At 44.7% G+C, this 21,723-nt stretch overlaps 1 protein-coding gene across 1 annotated transcript in view; it reads right to left on the bottom strand.

Moving 5' to 3' along the window:
- LOC140410177 (uncharacterized) overlaps positions 1 to 21,723 on the bottom strand; it is a 198,762-nt gene that overhangs the window by 89,308 nt on the left and 87,731 nt on the right. Inside the window, exons 8-9 of the mRNA XM_072498160.1 lie at positions 4,446 to 4,526; positions 266 to 435 (exon numbers count right to left, since the gene is read on the bottom strand). Of these exons, the coding sequence (XP_072354261.1) occupies positions 266 to 435; positions 4,446 to 4,526 (251 nt within the window). The remainder of the gene's footprint in view (positions 1 to 265; positions 436 to 4,445; positions 4,527 to 21,723) is intronic.

The following is a 21,723-nucleotide window of genomic DNA, read 5'->3' as shown; positions in this document are numbered from 1 at the left end:
GGGGGGCGGGTGGAGGGGGGGGGGTATATCACATGGTTACAGCAGAGCAGAATGTCGTGCAATCGTTCAATTAAGGAATTCACATTGTCAGATGAATTTTCCAACATTTAAACACAAGTACACGTTATGTTGCGTCAACAGCCACTTACCAACAATTTAAGGACATGGTTGCAGCTAAGACTGTATTGAGGTGATGTGCAGAATACCGTCATTGTAGTTTTAATCGAATGTCTCATTCAGTAATTCCATCAGGTATGTAACTCACCTCATAGTCTGATTTATTAAACACGTTTTCATTCCAAAGAAACGCATTAGCAGTGTCCCCGAATTCTTCAATCGCCTTTTGTAGTCTGTCACGGCTAAAATCTGTGATTCTTCGCAATTGTGCATCAGTGTTACTCGCCAGCATTTGCAATATTTCAGCATTGGTATTTCCTGGGAAAGCGAAAATGAAAACAGATTTAAACGCAGCGCTGTTAATAACAACATGTATATGATGAACTAACTACAATTATTGGAAGATTTATTTGTAAATTGCCAAACCAGGCAGAGACACCTCACCAGGCGTGGATCAATAATTTATACAGCTTTTTAATTGGAGCTAAAGGGTCCAAGATATAACTTGCATTTTTGGAAGTGTTTTCACCTCATGCTCACATAGAAAAATTGCATGACATTAGGAATAGATTTGCATAAAATCGAGATTTGGCTTTCAAGCGTCAGCAGCAGAGGGGCGATATGTCCCAAAATCTCAAAAGGGAGGGGTGGGAGGCTTATTTGCTCAGTTGGATGGCCAGAATTGGATGCAGAATTGGATTGGTGAGATTCAGTTCGCGTACTGGCTGAGGTTATTCCTTCAGGCCCGCCTACTCAGCGTTGCCCCTTGCTCAGATGTGCTGTTCCTCAGATTAATCAACACCAGTGAATCCTGCCCCTCGGCGAAGGTGGCCTATGGTCATCTGGGACGATGGCGACTTTACTTATATCTCAAAATGGATACCCGAAAAATTATTACAAATAAAATACGGAAAGAAAGTAGGAAGTGGTCAGGTGCGGGCGGCGACAAATCAAATATGTACTTAAAGAACAATTTAACAATGGATCAAATTATGCTCGATGTGTTCGAGATTATCGTGTCGTTTTCGAAAAAAAAAAGCGAATATTGATATTAGTGAATATAAATAGACCGAGCAAATGAAAATGGCGCCCGTGTTTCGGCAAATCAATAATAAATGACTCCAGTCGTGAAAATTGTCGCTAAAGCTGAAGTGCAAGTAGTGTAGAATCTGGACTAAAATAATTGTGAATATAATTAGAACAGAAGGACAATAATGCAATATGAAGGTGCAATAGATATAAACTTCCAAGTTCATCATTATTGGATTGTGTGGTGGCCCAAAAATGTGCTGCAAGATCCTTTGCGAAACTGCACAGATAAGTGCTGGCACCAGAATTGCCCAAAAAGGCTAGGTTCTTCCAGATTACTGCCCTGAGCTGGGTGCCGCCCGTAAATGTGATTTAAGTCGCTCAATTTGGACCGTCCCACCAATGTTTCAAAATTAGCTCAGTAAATAAAATGAACAATTAAAACTACCAACATCTGATCAAAGGTTAGAAACACTGTATTCCGCCGACCCACGGGCCACCATTCACATCCCCAAACTGACCCAAGTGAACTTCTCAATCACAGACAACCATATGAATTACGAGCAGTGGTAGGGCACTGGGTCCCACGAACCTGCGCCGCCAATCAATATCATGGCAGAGTTGCTTGTAACTTCAGTTATATACTATCTTCCCGGATAATATTTTACCCCCTGGGTACTCAAATATATATCCAACTCTGTCGTGAAAAGGTTCAAGGACCCTGCTTTCACTGCAATTTCAGAAAATAAAAGTTCCACAGATTCACGACTACCTGAGTGAAAAAATAAATCTCCTCATCATTGCCTTAAATGAAAGGCCCTTTATTTATAAAAATGAACTCTTGTCCGATATTCTCCAGTATAAGGAAACATCCTCTCCACCTTCAGCTTCTCGCTACTCTTGGGACCCTGAAGGTTTAGATCAAGTCGCCTCTTACTCTTCTACACATCAGTGGACACACACCCAGCATCTCTAACCTGTCCTTATACTACAACCCTCGCAGTCCTGGTATTCGTTTAGAAAACATTCCTTGTACTGTTTCTAAAGGTTCTATACATTTGATTAATTGAGGAGAAAAATGCTGCACGCAATACTCCAAATGTAGTCTCACTATTGGCCCGTAAAACTGCAACAGAACGTCCCTACGATTTAATCAACTCTCTTCACAGTGAACGAGAGCCTCCTCTAGCCTTTCATAATTACTTGCTCGACCTGTATACCAGCCGCTGTGATTAATGTACAACGATTCACAGGTTCTCCTGCACCTCAGAGCACCACAGTTTCTCACCATTCGGGTAAAACGCTTCATGTTATTATTCCTGCCAAAGTAGACTATTGCACATTTGCCGAAATCATAGTCTAGATTGATTTCTACCCACTTACGTAATCTATCTATATCCTTTTCTAACCTCCTTACGTCTGCTTCATAATTTACTTTCTACTTATATTTGAATCGTCAGCAATTTTAGACACCATAAATTCAGTTCATTATAAAAAGTACTGCACATAAATTGTAAAAAACTGGAGCTGTCGGCACTGATCCCTATGGCACACCGTTCGACATACCCATGATACCTTACCCCTCACATTTCAAAACATCAGTACAAATGGATTACCCACAACAAGTGGGCACGCACATCACCCGACCCATCCCCTCGCTTTAATCTCGAACCGACCCCGCGGGTTTCATCTGATCAGATAAATGCCCGAATCACGACCTGATCAGAGCACGCCCGCAATTACTCTAACCCGCCGAGCCCACAGCATCTGACATCTTAAACCCACATGCTCCCGATTTCAGAGCAGACCTAAGACCCCACCCATGAACTCGGACTTCCGTCACCCTTTCTGCCTACGAGGTTCTCGATCCTCCAGTCATCCGTTGCCACAACCCTTGCTGGTCACCACGACATAAGGGACACCTGACCATCACCGTAAACCCACCCGATATTAACCCCCTAAACCCCAATCACACCTGACCCCACAATACCCGATCCTACAGATTCCCGAAACCCGCGCTAAGCGAGGCCCCCACCAACTCTGACAAACACGCCAATCCGATCCTCGCAGCAACCAGACCTGTTGCGTCCCAACGACCGCCCAGAGCGTCCCTGCTTCCAATACTATTCGCACCCGATGTCGGACACCACCAACTGTGAGCTCGGAACGCTCACCCCGAACTGTGAAGCCTGTCCATCCTCTAAACACCGAGCCACCAGTTCAGGCGCGTGGCAAGTATTTCCGGTAGTCGGAGCTTTAAGCGCAGATTTCATAACAACTTAAGCGTGCATTAAATTCATCCAGTATATTCAGTGCTTCTCTTTACCACGATTGGCTGAAATTATATTAGAACATATCACTAAAAACTGCTTGAATTAATCCGCGACTTGGGCATGTTGAACGTGCCATTTTATCGATTTATTTGAAATATGCTGAAAACTGACAAATCGAATGATTGAGACGATTTTAACAGAATGGGCGACCTCTAATGCGGAAAAATCGTCAAAGAAATTACTCAAGCTATTTGAACGTAGAGTTACGAAACAATCCGAAATAAAATGTGTGGTCTAAGGTTGAAAACCGGAGCGGAAATATAGAATTAAGACCAGAATATTGTTAAGTCATATTAAGGGGGCGGGGGGGGGGGGGGGGGGGGAGGGTTTTGCAATGCCAAACAAGCTTGCACCTTAAGCAATCGAAACAAAGAACATAAACCAGAGATTGCCAGAGTTCTATTAGCAAATGGATATATGGACATGGAGAAAGATGTTTGGAGTCATAATATTGTTCACGAACTCAGTAAAACCTGGAACAGGCAAGATTGTGAACGGCAAAAATTAGAAACTCCTGATCTCTTATGCTGCAATCAAAAGCGCCATTGACGAGGCAAAATTAGTGCCATCCTGCAAACTGTGGAAACAGTAAACATTGAGGTCACCACACTTCATGCAAAGAGTATCCGAGACTCGGCTCTCTTGCAGTGAATGCTAAAATAATGAAGGGACCTGTACAAAAGTCTGAATTTGGAGAGGGAATCCATCGAATACGGCATGTGTTACATTCTCAAGCTGACCGTGAACCATTCCCTGTCTCGCAACCACATGTTTCTCGGAGGTGCGCCGTTCGCTGGCGACGGGATTCTCTATTGCCATAGCTTGTAAATGGGATTTCCAATGGTAGTCACCCCACGCCGCCGGGAAACCTGTGGATGGAGCCGCGCTTTCGGCGTGAAAAGTGAAGTGCAACGGCCGGATAAATCCGCTGACCTTTTTAAAATATTCACTCCTCATCATACTTACGCTTCACACTGGTGTCCCTCTTTTCTTCAGGTTGGCAGAAGTCACATTTCTCTTCTTGGGCATTCATAAACGTTCCTCGTTCTGGTCAAAATTAAAATGTAATAATGAGTTGACACAGGAGGAAGATTTCATCTTATCCCTTAACTATGGGAATATTACAATCACTATGAGTTCGAAATAATATTTAAGTTATTGTAATTGGAATATTCATTGCCAGGCAGTTCCATTTGACTCGATTGTAAAATATGTAAAAGCGTTCACATCTGCCATATCAAGGTATCCTATATTATCATCATACATTTTCAAATGATCTCCCGCTTTCACGGTCGAAATTGTTCATCATATTTCTGACGTGACCGTAATGTCGCGTATTTCTGAATGTGGACTTAATAACGGATCGGTAATTCGTCGATGAGACGACTATCAGACAAGATAAAATAGATGTACAGGGATGTGCAGAAGGATGATGTACATATAACAACTGAAAACATGCGTTGCTCTGGAGTATTGGTCTGGGGACATAGCTTTGAATACAACCATGGCAGAGGATGGAATTAAAATACAATACAATATCTGGAATTAAAAGTCTAACGATGACGATTAAACCATGTCGACTGTCGTAAAACCTCAACTGGTTCAAAAGTCCTTCAGGGAAGGAAACTTGGCATACTTATCTGGCCTTTTCTACATGTGAATCTAGACCCAGAGAAATGCGGTTCACTCTACAATGTCCTCTGAAATGGCCTCGCAAGCCATTCAGTTATATTCGACCGCTACGAAAACACCAAAATGGATTGCAATGGAATGGACCAGCCGGCAGCGAACCAGACACCGAAACGACAATGGCAAGCCCAGTCCTGTCGACTCTCAAAAGACCTCCTTTATCATCTAGTGACTTGTGCCAAAATTGGGAGAGCTGTCTCACAGATTAATTAAGCAACAGCCTGACATAGTCATACTCACGGAATCATTCCTTACAGACAATGTCCCAGGCACCACTATCACCATTCTTGTGTGTGGCTTGCCTCACCGGCAGGACAGACCCAGCAGAGGTAGGAGCACTGTGGTATACCGTCGGGAACGAGTTGCCCTGGGAGTCCTCAACATCGAATCGGGACCCCATGAAATCTCATGCCTTCAGGTTAAACATGAGCTAGGAAACATCCTGCTGATTACCACGTACCGGCCACCATTGGCTGATGAATCATGACTCCTCCATGATGACTGCCAATTGGAGGAGGCACTGGGGGTGGAAAGAGCGAAGGATATGCTCTGGATGGGGGTCGTCAATATCCATCACCAAGTGTGACTCAGGGGCACCACCACAGACAGAGTTGGACGGGCCCTAAAGGACATAGCTGCTAAATTGGGACTACGACTGGTGGTGAGGGAACGAACAAGAAGGAAAAATATACTTGACTCCACCCTCACCAATCTGACTGCTGCGGATGCACCTGCACATGACAGAAGATACAAGTGACAGCCACATAAGTCCCGGTGGAGACAAAGTCCCCTCTTCACCCTGAGTATACCCTCCATCGTGTTGTGTGGCACTACCAACAATCTAAACAAGATAGACTTCGAAAAAAATCTAGCACCTTAAGACTGGGCATCCATAAAAATAATTGAATAATCTATTTTTTTTTAAATGAAAAAAAAAAGACTGGGCATCCATGAGGCGCTATGGACCATCAGCAACAGCAGCAGCATTTTAATCAACAACAATCTACAACAGCATGGCCCGGCATATCCCCCACTCTACCAAAATCACCAAGCCAGGGGATCAACCCTCCTTCATTGAAGAGTCCAGGAGAGCATGCCAGGAGCAACATGACTCATACCGAAAAAGTGAGCTGTCAAACTGGTGAAGGAGCAACACAGGACTACTTGTGTGCCAAACCGCATAAGCAGCAAGTAATAGATAGAGTTAATCGATTGCACAACAAACGCGTCAGATCTAAGCTCTGTTGTCCATACACATGCAGCTGTGAATGGTGGTGGGCAATTAAACAACTCACTGGAGGAGGATTCTCCACAAATATCCCCATCCTCAATGATGCAGGAGCCCGGCACATATTTGCAAAAGACAAGCCTGACGAATTCGCAACAATCATCAGCCGGAAGTGCCGAGTGGATGATCCATCTCGGTCTCCTATGGAGGTCCCTAGCATCACACATGTCAGTCTTCTCCCAATACGATTCAGTCCACGTGATATCAAGATACAGCTGAAGGCACTGGATGCTGCAAAGGTTATGGGTCCAGAAAACATTCAGGCAATGTTACTGAAAGCTTGTGCTCCAGAACCGGCTGCACCCCTAGCCAAAATGTACGAGTACAGCTACAACACTGGCAATGTGGAAAATTGCCCAGGTGTGTGCTGCACACAAGAAACAGGACAAATCCAACCTAGCCAATTACTGCCTTGTCAGTATCCTCTGCATCATGCACAAAGTGATGAAATGAGTCATCTACAGTGCTATCAAGGGACACTTACTTAGCATTAACCTGCTCACAAACGCTCAGTTTGTGTCCTGCCAGGGTCACTCAGTTCCTGACCTAATAACAGCCTTGCTTCATACATGGTCAAAAGAACTGAATGCCAGAGGTGAGGTGAGAGTGACTGCCCTTGATTTCAAGGCAGTCTTTGAACATGTATGGCATGAAGGAGCCTTAGCTAAACTGGAGGCAGTGGGCATCAGGGACAAATCTCTCCACTGGTTGGAGTCATACCTGGTACAAAGGAAGATGGTTGTGGTGGTTGGATGTCAATCATTTCAGCTCTAGGACATCACTGCAAAAGTTTCTCAGGCGAGTCCTTGGGCCCAATCATCTTCAACTGCCTCATAAGTGACCTCCCTTCCATTATAAGGTCAGAGGTGGGGATGTTTGCAGATGACCACACAATGTTCAGCACCATTAGAGACACTTCAGATAATACAGCAGCCCATACCCAAATGAAGCAAGACGGACAATATTCAGGCTTGGACTGAGAAGTGGCAAGTTACATTCACGTCACACAAATGACAGGCAATGACCATCTACTACAAGAAAGTATCAAATCACCGCCCCTTTAATTCAGTGGCATTACTATCGCTGATTCCCCCACAATCAGCATCACGGAGTTACCATTGCTCAGAAACTGAACTGGAGTAGCCAGATAAACACGTTGGCTACCAGAACAGGTCAAAGGCTAGGAATCCTACGGCGAGTAACTCACCTCCTGACACCCCAACGCCTGGCCACCATCGACAAGGCACAAGTTGGGAGTGTGATGGAATACTCTCCACTTGCCTGGATATGTGCAGCTCCACTGGATTTGAGATCACCCAGGGAAAAGTAGGCCGTTTGATTGCTCCCCCTTCCGTAAACATTCAAACCCTCCAACACCAACGAACAGTAACAATCCTGTGTACCATTTGCAAGATGCATTGCATTAACTCACCAAGGTTCCTTAGACAGCACCTTCCAAACCCGCGACCAATACCATCTAGAAGGAAAAGAGCAGCAGAGACTTGGGAACCCCACCACCTGGAGGTCCCCCTCCAAGTCACTCATTACCTTAACTTGGAAATATATCGCCGTTCCTTTCCTGTCGCTCGGGTAACATCGTGGAACTCTCTCCTTAACAGCGCAATGGGCGTACCTACACCTCAACGACTGCAGCTGTTCAAGAAGGTAGCTCACCACCACCTTCTGAAGGGCAACTAGGGATGGGCAATAAATGCTGTCCTAACCAGCGACGAACACATCCCGCAAATGCTGTAGATTTAAAAAAAACAATCAGGAAAACAGCATAGTGGGATGAATCGGTATTCAGCACCTGCCTTGTCGTGTTTAAAGCGCTGGAGGCTGTTCTCCATGCGACGGCGGCGGTGTCTTCTGATGCCGCCGCTGTCAATTGGGGGACTGATGTTGTTACGCCCCACCGCGCCGAACCTGCAGCGCGTGTTGTCGTTGGCTGGATTGAAAGAGGCCACTGGCGGGAATAGCTGTAACATATCCCCAAGTGTTTAAAAAAAGACTCGAGAGAATTACACGTCAAGCTGCAAACAAACCTGATTTTATTTTTGTGCGAATATGATTGTTGGGTGAGTTAAAATTAAAACGCAGCGAATTAGTTTTCTCTTTTGCTTTTGGGTTAATGATGGTAAGATTTGAATTCGTTGTGTGCAATTTCTCAGGAAACAAATGTCGCAATTATAATGGGGGAGAAAAAAAATATCGTTTCACAAAGAGTAATAAAAAAAAAGTTCCGCAACATCGCTCCTTCAGCAGGATTCACTCGTCTCGCCCATACAGATCCACCGTTGGGACTGGCGTCGATATGGGGTGGGGGTGGGGGAGGGGGGGCTGCTGGGGGTTGGGGGGTGGGTGTCCTCGTCTGCGTAACATTCCCAAGCGTCGGCATTCATTAGGCTCGTCACTTATCAATGCATTTAATAACGACGCCAACCTACACTGCCAGCCGGAACAGTGAACCGCAACGGCGGAAGAATTCTGGCGGATGAAGAGGATATCAAAGTGGCTCAGCTCTCCAACCACCACCACCCCCCCCCCCCCCCCCCCGCCACACGCCTCTCAGCCGCGTGTTTCTGGGCTGCTGGCCTTTCGCAAGCTGCGCGATTCTCTCTTCCCACCGCTTGTCAATGGGATTTGCCATTGAAGACACCCTACACCGCCCTGAAACGCACGTGTCCACTATCCAGCAGAAAATCTAATAAAAACATATCCACACCACATCCAGTTATTTTTATTATTTCGGAGAATCGTTTCGTTTGAGAAAACTCCATTATAGACGCAAATAAAAAGGTCGAATGCAGATCTAGGGTGATTTTTTGTGTGGATATTGCACCATTGTCCTGTGACGGCGTGCGTGCTTATTGGAACTTTTAATGACAATGGCCGGGTTTCTCCATTGCGATTCTGGCCCACTGTTACCAAGGACGGATAATTTGGCGTGCCGTTTGCTGTGGGCGAGATTCTCAGCTCCCGCGGATTGCTATTGTCAGGGTGTCGAGGGTGGATTCTCGGGCCTTTGTAATTCACTGTTCCCGCCGGAAGCGGATCACTGGCCGCGAGCTTCTCGGCTGTGTGGGGGTGGCTTTAATCGGAAAACCTATTGCAAGCTGCCCGCTGCCGGGTAATGGTGCGCCGCCGAGAAACTCGGGGCTAGAGGGACCAAAGAATCTCGCCCCCCCACAAACTTCCGGTTGAAATCCCCCCCCCCCCCCCCCATCACGAAACCCCGAAACACGTGTGCTGCAGGAGAATCCCGGCCAATATGCAATTTAAAATCGAGACTTTAATTCGATAAATTGCTTTTCAGAAATTGTAATTTTATCTAAAATAAAGAATAATGAAGCTAATCCTACGGCCTGGAATGAGATACAAAACATTTTGATTTATATTCTAAAATATACCAAAGGCGATAATGTTCTGAACTGTAAACCTTCTCCAGAGCCCACAGTGTTGATATTGCATGCCTAAACAATATTAGGACATGGAAAGAAAACTGTAACAATTAATTTTGGGTGTTGTTCAATGTATGAATTTGCTATTGAAGTCCGGACCCGAGGAAATACATTTTAAATGCGACGTAACATACGCCTGTTGCAGATATTTGTGTAATTTGCAAGGTTTATTGCACAGGAAACTGAACTATATTGCCTGGCGGCAACATGAAACGCCGGTACAACAGAGAGTTGAGTAACGACTTCTATATCTTTAATACAAAGATCACCCGCGAGTCATAATTTGTTGGTGTAATATTGGGACAGTGCACGTGGATGGGTGAAGTAAGCAGCGGAACTTTCATGAACATAGAACATAGAAAATACAGCACAGAACAGGCCCTTCAGCCCACGATGTTGTGCCGAACCTTTGTCCTAGATTAATCATAGATTATCATTGAATTTGCAGTGCAGAAGGAGGCCATTCGGCCCTTTGAGTCTGCACCGGCTCTTGGAAAGAGCACCCTACCCAAACTCAACACCTCCACCCAACACCAAGGGCAATTTGGATATTAAGGGCAATTTATCATTGGCCAATTCACCTAACCCGCACATCTTTGGACTGTGGGAGGAAACCGGAGCACCCGGAGGAAACCCACGCAGACACGGGGAGGAAGTGCAGACTCCGCACAGACAATGACCCAAGCCTGAATCAAACCTGGGACCATGGAGCTGTGAAGCAATTGTACTATCCACAATGCTACCGTGCTGCCCTTAAGAACAAATAAATCTACACTATATCATTTTACCGTAATCCATGTACCTATCCAATAGCTGCTTGAAGGTCCCTAATGTTTCCGACTCAACTACTTCCAGGCAGTGCATTCCATGCCCCCCACTACTCTCTGGGTAAAGAACCTACCTCCGATATCCCTCCTAAATCTTCCACCTTTCACCTTAAATTTATGTCCCATTGTAATGGTTTGTTCCACCCGGGGAAAAAGTCTCTGACTGTCTACTCTACCTATTCCCCTGATCATCTTATAAACCTCTATCAAGTCGCCCCTCATCCTTCTCCGCTCTAATGAGAAAAGGCCTAGCACCCTCAACCTTTCCTCGTAAGACCTACTCTCCATTCCAGGCAACATCCTGGTAAATCTTTTTTGCACCTTTTCCAGAGCTTCCACATCCTTCCTAAAATGAGGCGACCAGAACGGTACACAGTACTCCAAATGTGGCCTTACCAAAGTTTTGTACAGCTGCATCATCACCTCACGGCTCTTAAATTCAATCCCTCTGTTAATGAACGCGAGCACGCCATAGGCCTTCTTCACAGCTCTATCCACTTGAGTGGCAACTTTCAAAGATGAATGAACATAGACCCCAAGATCTCTCTGCTCCTCCACATTGCCAAGAACTCTACCGTTAACCCTGTATTCCGCATTCATATTTGTCCTTCCAAAATGGACAACCTCACACTTTTCAGGGTTAAACTCCATCTGCCACTTCTCAGCCCAGCTCTGCATCCTATCTATGTCTCTTTGCAGCCGACAACAGCCCTCCTCACTATCCACAACTCCACCAATCTTCGTATCGTCTGCAAATTTACTGACCCTCCCTTCAACTCCCTCATCCAAGTCATTAATGAAAATCACAAACAGCAGAGGACCCAGAACTGATCCCTGCGGTACGCCACTGGTAACTGGGATCCAGGCTGAATATTTGCCATCCACCACCACTCTCTGACTTCTATCGGTTAGCCAGTTCGTTATCCAACTGGCCAAATTTCCCACTATCCCATGCCTCCTTACTTTCTGCATAAGCCTACCATGGGGAACTTTATCAAATGCCTTACTAAAATCCATGTACACTACATCCACTGCTTTACCTTCATCCACATGCTTGTTCACCTCCTCAAAGAATTCAATAAGATTTGTAAGGCAAGACCTACCCCTCACAAATCCGTGCTGACTATCCCTAATCAAGCAGTGTCATTCCAGATGCTCAGAAATCCTATCCTTCAGTACCCTTTCCATTACTTTGCCTACCACCGAAGTAAGACTAACTGGCCTGTAAGTCCCAGGGTTATCCCTAGTTCCTTTTTTGAACAGGGGCATGACATTCGCCACTCTCCAATCCCCTGGTACCACCCCTGTTGACAGTGAGGACGAAAAGATCATTGCCAACGGCTCTGCAATTTCATCTCTTGCTTCCCATAGAATCCTTGGATATATCCCGTCAGGCCCGGGGGACTTGTCTATCCTCAAGTTTTTCAAAATGCCCAACACATCTTCCTTCCTAACAAGTATTTCCTCGAGCTAACCAATCTGTTTCACACTGTCCTCTCCAACAATATCGCCCCTCTCATTTGTAAATACAGAAGAAAAGTACTCGTTCAAGACCTCTGCTATCTCTTCAGACTCAATACACAATCTCCCGCTACTGTCCTTGATCGGACCTACCCTCGCTCTAGTCATTCTCATATTTCTCACATATGTGTAAAAGGCCTTGGGGTTTTCCTTGATCCTACACGCCAAAGATTGTTCATGCCCTCTCTTAGCTCTCCTAATCCCTTTCTTCAGTTCCCTCCTGGTTAGCTTGTATCCCTCCAATGCCCTGTCTGAACCTTGTTTCCTCAGCCTTACATAAGCATCCAAAACGGTATACTTGTTTTGAAGGGGAACGGCCACGAGGGATCCCTGCACTGTCTGCCTGTTTGTTTTTTCCCCCTGACTGTAACCCAGCTATTCTTGTCCTGTACCTTGGGTGTGGTTACCTCCCTGTAACTCTTGTCAATCACCCCCTCTGCCTCCCGGATGATCCGAAGTTCATCCAGCTTCAGCTCCAGTTCCCTAACACGGTCTTTGAGGAGCTGAAGGTGGGTGCACTTCCCGCAGGTATAGTCAGTGGGGACACCGGTGGTATCCATCACCACCCACATCCTACAGGTGGAGCATGTAACTGGCCTAGCCTCCATCCCCTCTTACCTTACATAATATAGCTGCCGTGTGGACTAACTAGATCTCCGCCCTCCGACTCTGCTCCCAGTCAGCTGCACTTCCTGTAAACTCCTGGCTCTCTTCGCACTCTTTGCGGAAATGTCGGAAACAAAATGAAAGGAGCACCTTACTCCCTCCTCACCTAACTCCCTCGGTCACCAAACTCTCACTATCGCACTCAAAAAACACCAAATTCAGTACTCAGTGCAAACAAAGTCTGCACTGTAGGGGATCACTTTTATACTGTGAATCTAGCCTCTGAAAAACTGGCCTAATCCAATTAACTAATTAACAAGCTCCAGCTGCAAGTGCCTACAAGTAGAAGCCTGTTTAAAGCTGATTGAAAAGTCACCTTCTTCTAAACCAAACAGCAACTTTTAAGTTAATTAACTAAATAAAAGAAAGACTAAACTTTAGATAAAAATGAAGCCTTATACTCCCTCGGTCACCAAACTCTCACTATCGCACTCAAAAAGCACCAAATTCAGCACTCAGTGCAAACAAAGTCTGCACTGTAGGGGATCACTTTTATACTGTGAATCTAGCCTCTGAAAAACTGGCCTAATCCAATTAACTAATTAACAAGCTCCAGCTGCAAGTGCCTACAAGTAGAAGCCTGTTTAAAGCTGATTGAAAATTCACCTTCTTCTAAACCAAACAGCAACTTATAAGTTAATTAACTAAATAAAAGAAAGACTAAACATTAGATAAAAATGAAGCCTTATACTCCTTCGGTCACCAAACTCTCACTATCGCACTCAAAAAGCACCAAATTCAGCACTCAGTGCAAACTGAGTGAGCTCAAGTATTGGATTGATAATAGGCCAGGAGATAGTTAGGCAAATGCACTGAAAAAAGCCAAGGGATATACTTTTCCCGCTGGAAGCGCACCAACGCCAGCGGGTTTCACGCCGGCGTGAGGAGATTTCGATGGGAAATCACATGGACAAGAAATCAATGGATAGAATCACGCATCTACCGAACGGAGCGCGGCTGAGCAACATGTAACCAGGGGTCCGGAGAATCCCACCCCAGTTCTTAGTCATGTGGAACTACTTCAAAAACGGTAGCGTATGCTCAATATGTCCCGCAGAGTGAGCTTGCCTTCTGGAATAAACAAGGCACTGAAACATACTGCATAGATAAACTGATGGAAAAAACAGAATGGCAGCTTAAAGCGGTGCTTTTAAGGGAGTCAATATTAACAGTGAAACTAATTTTGGTTTATACCACAAGGCCATTGCATCACAAAATGTATGAGCAGGAGTAGCACATTCTGCCCATCAATTTATACGCTATTCAGTGAGATGAAGACTTTTCATACTAGATAGTTGTTATTTCTGAAAGAGAACCTCAAAATCTCTCTGCGCAGCAGCTTTTTGCAGTTTTCCTTCATTCAAATAATTGTCAGCTCCTATATTCTTCCCACCGAAGTGCATAGCTTTACATTCCATGAATTATATTCGATTTGCAAAGCTTTAGCTAACTCACCAACCTATGTATATCCCTCAGTAGACAGTTTGTCTTATCCTCTAGAATTTTCATCCCATTCATTTTTGTGCAATCTACAAATTTGTCTTTGCTAAATTCACTACCCGCGCCTGAGTCATTCATATATATGCACATATGGAAATAATTGGGACCACAGCACTGATCACTGTGGGAATCATTATTTACAGATAGCCATCCTGGAAATGCCCCAATTATGCAAATTATCTACCTTCTCTAGGTTCGCAAATCATATATCCAGGCCAACATAATACCCCCCAAAAGAATGGGCTCGTATCTTATGAAATAGACATTTGTGCGATAATTATTGAAGCCTTTTTGAAAATCAAAGTTCCCCTTATAACTTTCACCCTCGTTAATACCTCAAATAATTCCTTTAAATTTGTCATCCATGATTTCCCCTGCTTTAAGTCAGGCTCACTCTGTTTGATTCTATTATGTATTATTAAATGCCCTGCTAGTATCTCCTTTATAATAGAATCCAACGTTTTACCAATGAAAATTGTTAAGATACTTGGCCGATCGTTATCAAACATTTCGTGCCTTCCACCCCCCAAACCCCCCCCCCCCCCCCCCCATCTTGAACAATTGTGTTGCAAGAGAAGATTGCTATTTGTCTGGAAATTAGCACAATTAAAGGACTCTTAGAAGAGTACCATGAGTGAAGCCATTATCTCGGCAGCTAAATCCATTAATTATCTGTGATGAACCCATCAGCTCCCAAACATCGATGAGCCTTTAGCCCCATTAGTGTGCCAAGTACTTTATTCTCAAGTGACAGTTATTATATTGATTTCCTAACTCCCCAGCAGTTTTGCCCGTGCTCGTTTGTTATATTGGGAGCAATGCATAATTGTTCAACTCTCCTGCCATTTTCTGCTGCCACATTATTTTTCCCCAGTCCATCTTCTACAGTTCCGATGTGGCTTTTGGTTTCTCTTTTCTTCTTTTGAAAAACATTTAAAGAAACTCGTACTGTCCGTTTTCATATCACTTGCTAGTTTCCCCTCGTAGTTTATCTCTCCTTTATTTTTTGCCATCTTTTGCTGTTTTGTTTAATAACTTCCACAACCCTGTGACTTACCACTAATCTTTGTCACATTATAAGGTTATTTACTTCCAGGTTAATAAGATACTTAAGATCTTTGATTCACCAGTTCCTCCAATGCTTCTCCCCAGACGAAATATCTCATTATTGAGAGTCATAATCTATTTTCATGAATGTCTTCAACTGCGAATTAATTTTGTTTCTGCTATTCTCCTTTTCTAGTCCACTTAAGCCAACCGTAACCTCATTCACTTATTATTACCTGAGAAATTAAAAATTGGCAATTCGGTTGTGCGAGGCCACTTGGGGAAGAGCGACGGCAATATGATACCATTCTTAATCAAGGTGAACAGTGACATTGATCATTCTAAACCTCATGTCATGAACCCAAGTAAAATAAACTATGATGGCATGAAGCGAGAGTAGGCTATGATGAATTGGGAAACGTTACGTAAAGGGATGACGGTACAAAAGCTACGGCAAACATAGGAGGAGTGATGGATGAACCGCAACAATTGTTCTTTCCTGTCTGGCACAATAACAATTGGTAAAGGTGGCCAAACCATGGCTTACAAGGAAAAAGGAGACAGTATTAGATCCAAGGAAGAGATATACAGTTTGACCAGAAAATAACAGCAGTCCTCAGGATTGGGAGAAGTTTAGAATTCAAGCAAGTAGGAGCAAATGATTGATAAAGAAGGGGGAAATAGGGTACAAGAAAATGCTTCCGGGTTACATAAAACCTGACTGCAAACGCTTCTATAATTATGTGAAGAGAAGAAGGTTGGTGAACACAAATGAACGTCGCTTGCTTTCAAAAACAGGACAACGTGTGTTCGGTATCAAATAAATGGCTGACCAACTATAGACACACTTTGGTTCTGTTTTCACAAAGGAGCACACAAAGAAAGTTCCCGAAATTTTGGGGAGCACAGGTTTTACTGAGGGGGATGAACAGAAGGAAATTTGTATTCGTAGGAAAATGTTGTTCAGGAAATGAATGGGACTGAAGGGAGATAAAGACCACTGGCCTTATAATCTTCATTCCTTGGTACCTAAGGAAGTGAGCACAGAAATATTGGATGCACTGTTCGTCATCTTCCAAGTTTCCATAGACTACGGCACAGTGTCTACGAACTGTAGGGTAGCTAATGTAACCTAATACTTAGAAAAGGTGTGTATGTCAAGAGAACACAGGGAGTTATAGGCCAGTCAGTCTGAATCGGTAGTGGAGAACATGGGAGATCCCATCATGAATTATTTAATAGCAGAGGACTTGCAAAACTGTGGCAGAAACGAACAATGTCAGCGTTGATTTACGAAAGGGTAATCAAGCTTGAAACAACTTTTATTTGGAATACTTTGAGGTTATAACGTTGAGGGTAGAGTTGATTGGGTGGGGGGGGGGGGTTGTAGTGGTGGTGGTGGTGGTGGTTGGGGAGGGGGGGGGGGTTACGGAACCAATGGATGTGGTATATTTGTATGTTTAGAGGGCTTTCGTTGAGGTTAGAGATTAACGTCTAATATTAAATGCCAAAGTTGGATTGGCGATATTTTATTAGACGAAGAGACAATTGATTGTCAGACACGAAACAACGAGCAGGAAAAAACACGTATTTTGTAAACTATAGGCAGTGACAAGTTGGATGCCACGAAATCAGTGCTACGATTCCAGCTATTCGCAATAAATATGAATGAGTTTGTTAAGGGAACCAGATGTCATATCTCCAAATTTGTTGATGACACAAACGTCGGTGGAAGTGAGCTGTGAGGAACAAAGAACAAAGACCAAAGAAAAATTACAGCACAGGAACAGGCCCTTCGGCCCTCCCAGCCTGCGCCGATCCAGATCCTTTATCTAAACCTGTCACCTATTTTCCAAGGGTCTACTTCCCTCTGTTCCCCGCCCGTTCACATATCTGTCAAGATGCACCTTAAATGATGCTATCGTGCCCGCCTCTACCACCTCCGCTGGCAAAGCGTTCCAGGCACCCACCACCCTCTGCGTAAAAGACTTTCCACGCACATCTCCCTTAAACTTTCCCTCTCTCACCTTGAAATCGTGACCCCTTGTAATTGAAACACCCACACTTGAAACACGCTTGTTGCTTTCCACCCTGTCCATACCTCTCATAATTTTGTAGACCTCAATCAGGTCCCCCACAACTTCCGTCTTTCCAACGAAAATAATCCTAATCTACTCAACCTTTCTTCATAGCTAGCACCCTCCATACCAGGCAACATATTTGTGAACCTCCTCGGCACCCTCTCTAAAGCATCCACATCCTTCTGGTAATGTGGCGACCATAACTACACGCAGTATTCCAAATGTGGCCAAACCAAAGTCCTATACAACTGTAACATGACCTGCCGACTCTTGTACTCAATACCCCGTCTGATGAAGGCAAGCATGCTGTATCCTCTGATCATCTTGTATGCCTCAATTAAGTCACCTCTGAACCTTCTTCTTTCTAGCGAAAACAGCCTCAAGTCCCTCAGCCTTCCCTCATAAGATCTTCCCTCCATACCAGGCAACATTCTGGTAAATGTCCTCTGCACCCTATCCAATGCTTCTACATCCTTCCTATAATGCGGCGACCAGAATTGCACGCAATACTCGAAATGCGGCCGCACCAGAATTTTGTACAGCTGCAACATGACCTCATGGCTCCGAAACGCAATCCCTCTACCAATAAAAGCTAACACACCGTACACCTTCTTATCAACCCTCTCAACCTGGATGGCAACTTTCAGGGATATATGTGCATGGACACCGAGATATCTCTGCTCATCCACACTGCCAGAATCTTACCATTAGCCCAGTACTCTGTCTTCCTGTTATTCCTTCCAAAATGAATCACCTCACACTTTTATGCATTAAACTCAATTTGCCACCTCTCAGCCCAGCGCTGCAGCTTACCTATGTCCCTCTGTAACTTGTAACATCCTTCCGCACTGTCCACAACTCCACCGACTTTAGTGTAATCTGCAAATTTACTCACCCATCCTTCTACGCCCCCTGCAGGTCATTTATAAAAATGACAAACAGCAGTGGCCCTAAAACAGATCCTTGTGGTACACCACTAGTAACTGGACTCCAGGCTGAGCATTTCCCATCAACCACCACCCTTTGTCTTCTTCCAGCTAGCCAATGTATGATCCAAACTGCTAAATCACCCTGAATCCCATGCCTCCGTATTTTCTGCAGTAGCTCACCGTGGGGAACCTTATCCCGTGGGGCTGGTTTAGCACAGTGGGCTAAACAGCTGGTTTGTAATGCAGAACAAGGCCAGCAGCGCGGGTTCAATTCCCGTACCAGCCTCCCCGAACAGGCGCTGGAATGTGGCGACTAGGGGCTTTTCACAGTAACTTCATTGAAGCCTTCTTGTGACAATAAGCGATTATTATCATTATATTATTAAACGCTTTACTGAAATCCATATACACCATATCAACTGCTTTACCCTCACCCAACTGTTTGGTCACCTTCGCAAATAACTCAATAAGGTTTGTGAGGCCGACCTACCCTTCAAAAAACCGTGTTGACTATCTCTACTCAAATTATTCCTTTCCAGATGATGATACATCCTATCTCTTATAAACCTTTCCAAGATTTTGCCCACAACAGAAGTAAGGCTCACTGGTCTATTGTTACTGGGATTGTCTCTACTCCCCTTCTTGAACAAGGGAACAACATTTGCTATCCTCCAGTCTTCTGACACTATTCCTGTGGACAAAGGTGACTTAAAGATCAAAGCCAAAGGCTCACCAACCTCCTCCCTCGCTTCCCTGAGAATCCTAAGATAAATCCCATCCGGCCCAGGGAACTTATCTATTTTCACACTTTCCAGAATTGCTAACAGCTCCTCCTTATGAACCTCAAGCCCTTCTAGTCTAGTAGCCAGAATCACAATATTCTCCTGGACAACATTGTCTTTTTCTTGTGTGAAGACTGACGAAAAATATCCATTTAGCACCTCTCCTATCTCCTCGGACTCCAAGCACAACTTCCCACTACTGTCCTTGACCGGCCCTATTCTTACCCTAGTCATTCGTTTATTCCTGACATATCTGTAGAAAGCTTCAGGGTTATCCTTGATCCTACCTGCCAAAGAATTCTCACGTCCCCTCCTGGCTCTTCTTTGCTCTCTCTTTGGATCCTTCCTAGCTAACGTGTAACTCTCGAGCGCTCTAACTGAACCTTCATGTCTCATAACCCTCCTTCTTCCTCTTGACAAGTGTTTAGATTGCTTTAGTAACCACGGTTCCCTTGCTCGACCACTTCCTCCCTGTCTGACAGGTACATACTTATCAAGGACACGCGGTAGCTGTTCCTTGAACAAGCTCCACATTTCCATTGTGCCCATCCCCTGCAGTTTTCCTCTCCATCCGATGCATCCTAAGTCTTGCTTTATCGCATCATACTTGCCTTTCCCCCATATATAACTCTTCCCCTGCGGTAAATACCTATCCCTTTCCATCTCTAAAGTAAACGTAATCGAATTGTGGCCACTATCACCCAAGTGCTCAGCAATCTCCAAATCCACTGTCCTGGTTCATTACCCAGTACCAAATCCAATATGGCCTCGCCTCTCGTTGGCCGATCTACATACTGTGTCAGGAAACCCTCCTGCACACATTGGACAAAAACGGACCCATCTAAAGTACTCGAACTGAAGCGTTTCCAGTCAATATTTGGAAAGTTAATGTACCCCATTACAACTACTCTGTTGCTTTCGCTCCTGTCCTGCCGTGCGGTCGTGAAAAGAGAATCGTAACGGCCGGTGAATAAGTATTGGAGAAATTAATGGGTTTGAAATCGAATAAATCCTCAGGGCATAATCATCCACAGGGTGGTAACGGAAGTGACTATGCAAATAACGAATGCGTTCGTTGCCGTCTTCCAAAATTCTGTATTCTAGATCTATCTCAGTAGATTGCAGAAGTCCGAGTTTTACCCCACCATTAACCAGAAAACAAAAGCCGAAAGTTTAGAACATGCAATTCCAGCCCGGTTAGGCGAACTATAATAGTCTGGAACATGCTGCATTAGCTCAGGTATCTACGGTATTTATGTGGGAGGGAGGTGGCGTGATCGCAACTGTATTCGGCTCGTACCTCTTCGACCAGGGTTCACATTCGAGTACGATTTGAAATCCAAAGACTTAAAATTATGTTATTTGTCTTCTTTTTTTTAAATGGTCTCAGTAATGGTGACCATGAATCACTTCCTGGGTTGGTCAATGGAACGCAAATCTAATTAGCTGGTCTTGCTCACGTGAGACTGCAGACCCATAACAATGCTTCTGACACTGAAAATCTCTCTAAAATGCTGGAGCACGCTGCTTGACTGCGTCAGTAATGCATCAAATCGAGAAAGCAATTAAATTGGAACAACCACCCCCAATGTTCTGTGCACCTGAAAGTAAAAATACAACCCCAGCCTTGTTGAAGGTGAAAGTCAATTTACTTTCAGCTGGGATGTACATCCAAATCTAGAAAGTTGTTAAAAATTAAAGACTGCCGTATTCTTCTTGAGAAACAACCTCCTATTCAACGTTATCACCATATGCCGGTAAACTGGAGTACAATCGGTAGGAAGAGTCCCTGGGGGTCCACAACTTTGAAACCAGACCCCGTAAAGTCTCATGACATCACGTGCGAAATGAGGAAGTCACCTTCCGTTCATTACAACCGAGAGACTGCAATATGCACCTACGCAGCTTCAGAGTTATTATTCCTCCACTTTGAAAAACAGTGGAGGTTAGAGAGGTACATAAGTGGACAAAATATTCTGTTTTCGGGCATATATGTCATTTAAGGGAAAAATACGATAAAGGGATAGCTTTTCCGCTTGCCCAGCCATGAAACCCTCGGCGGTGTGACATTGTCTGGTGGCGGGATTCTATCGTCCCACTGCTTCTCAATGGGATTTCCGCTGAAGCCCACAGCACAGCACCAGGAAACCCACAGTTGGTGTGCCCTTGCGGCAGGAAAGGAGACTCGCAACGGCTGAAGATTCCGGCCCTGATGCTGCACTGGTCTCGGTAACATATAGGCCGGAGAAGTCCGAGGTAGCTGCAACATAAGAAGCGGAATCTCTGGCACTGCAAATCTCTTTTCCTGCCTGCGATGGACCTCAGCGAGTTGGAGTTAATCCCATTGACAAGCAGCGCGAGTAGATAACCCTGCACCAGCGATCAGCACACTGCCGAGAACCATGCTTCTGGGGGACTGTTAAACAAGCCATAATGCACATGTGTTTCTCGAG

The sequence above is a fragment of the Scyliorhinus torazame genome, chromosome 4 (assembly GCF_047496885.1).
Source record: "Scyliorhinus torazame isolate Kashiwa2021f chromosome 4, sScyTor2.1, whole genome shotgun sequence".
NCBI lineage: Eukaryota > Metazoa > Chordata > Chondrichthyes > Carcharhiniformes > Scyliorhinidae > Scyliorhinus > Scyliorhinus torazame.
The sequence above is the reverse complement of the archived record's forward strand: the minus strand, read 5'-3'. Positions and strand labels throughout refer to the sequence as shown.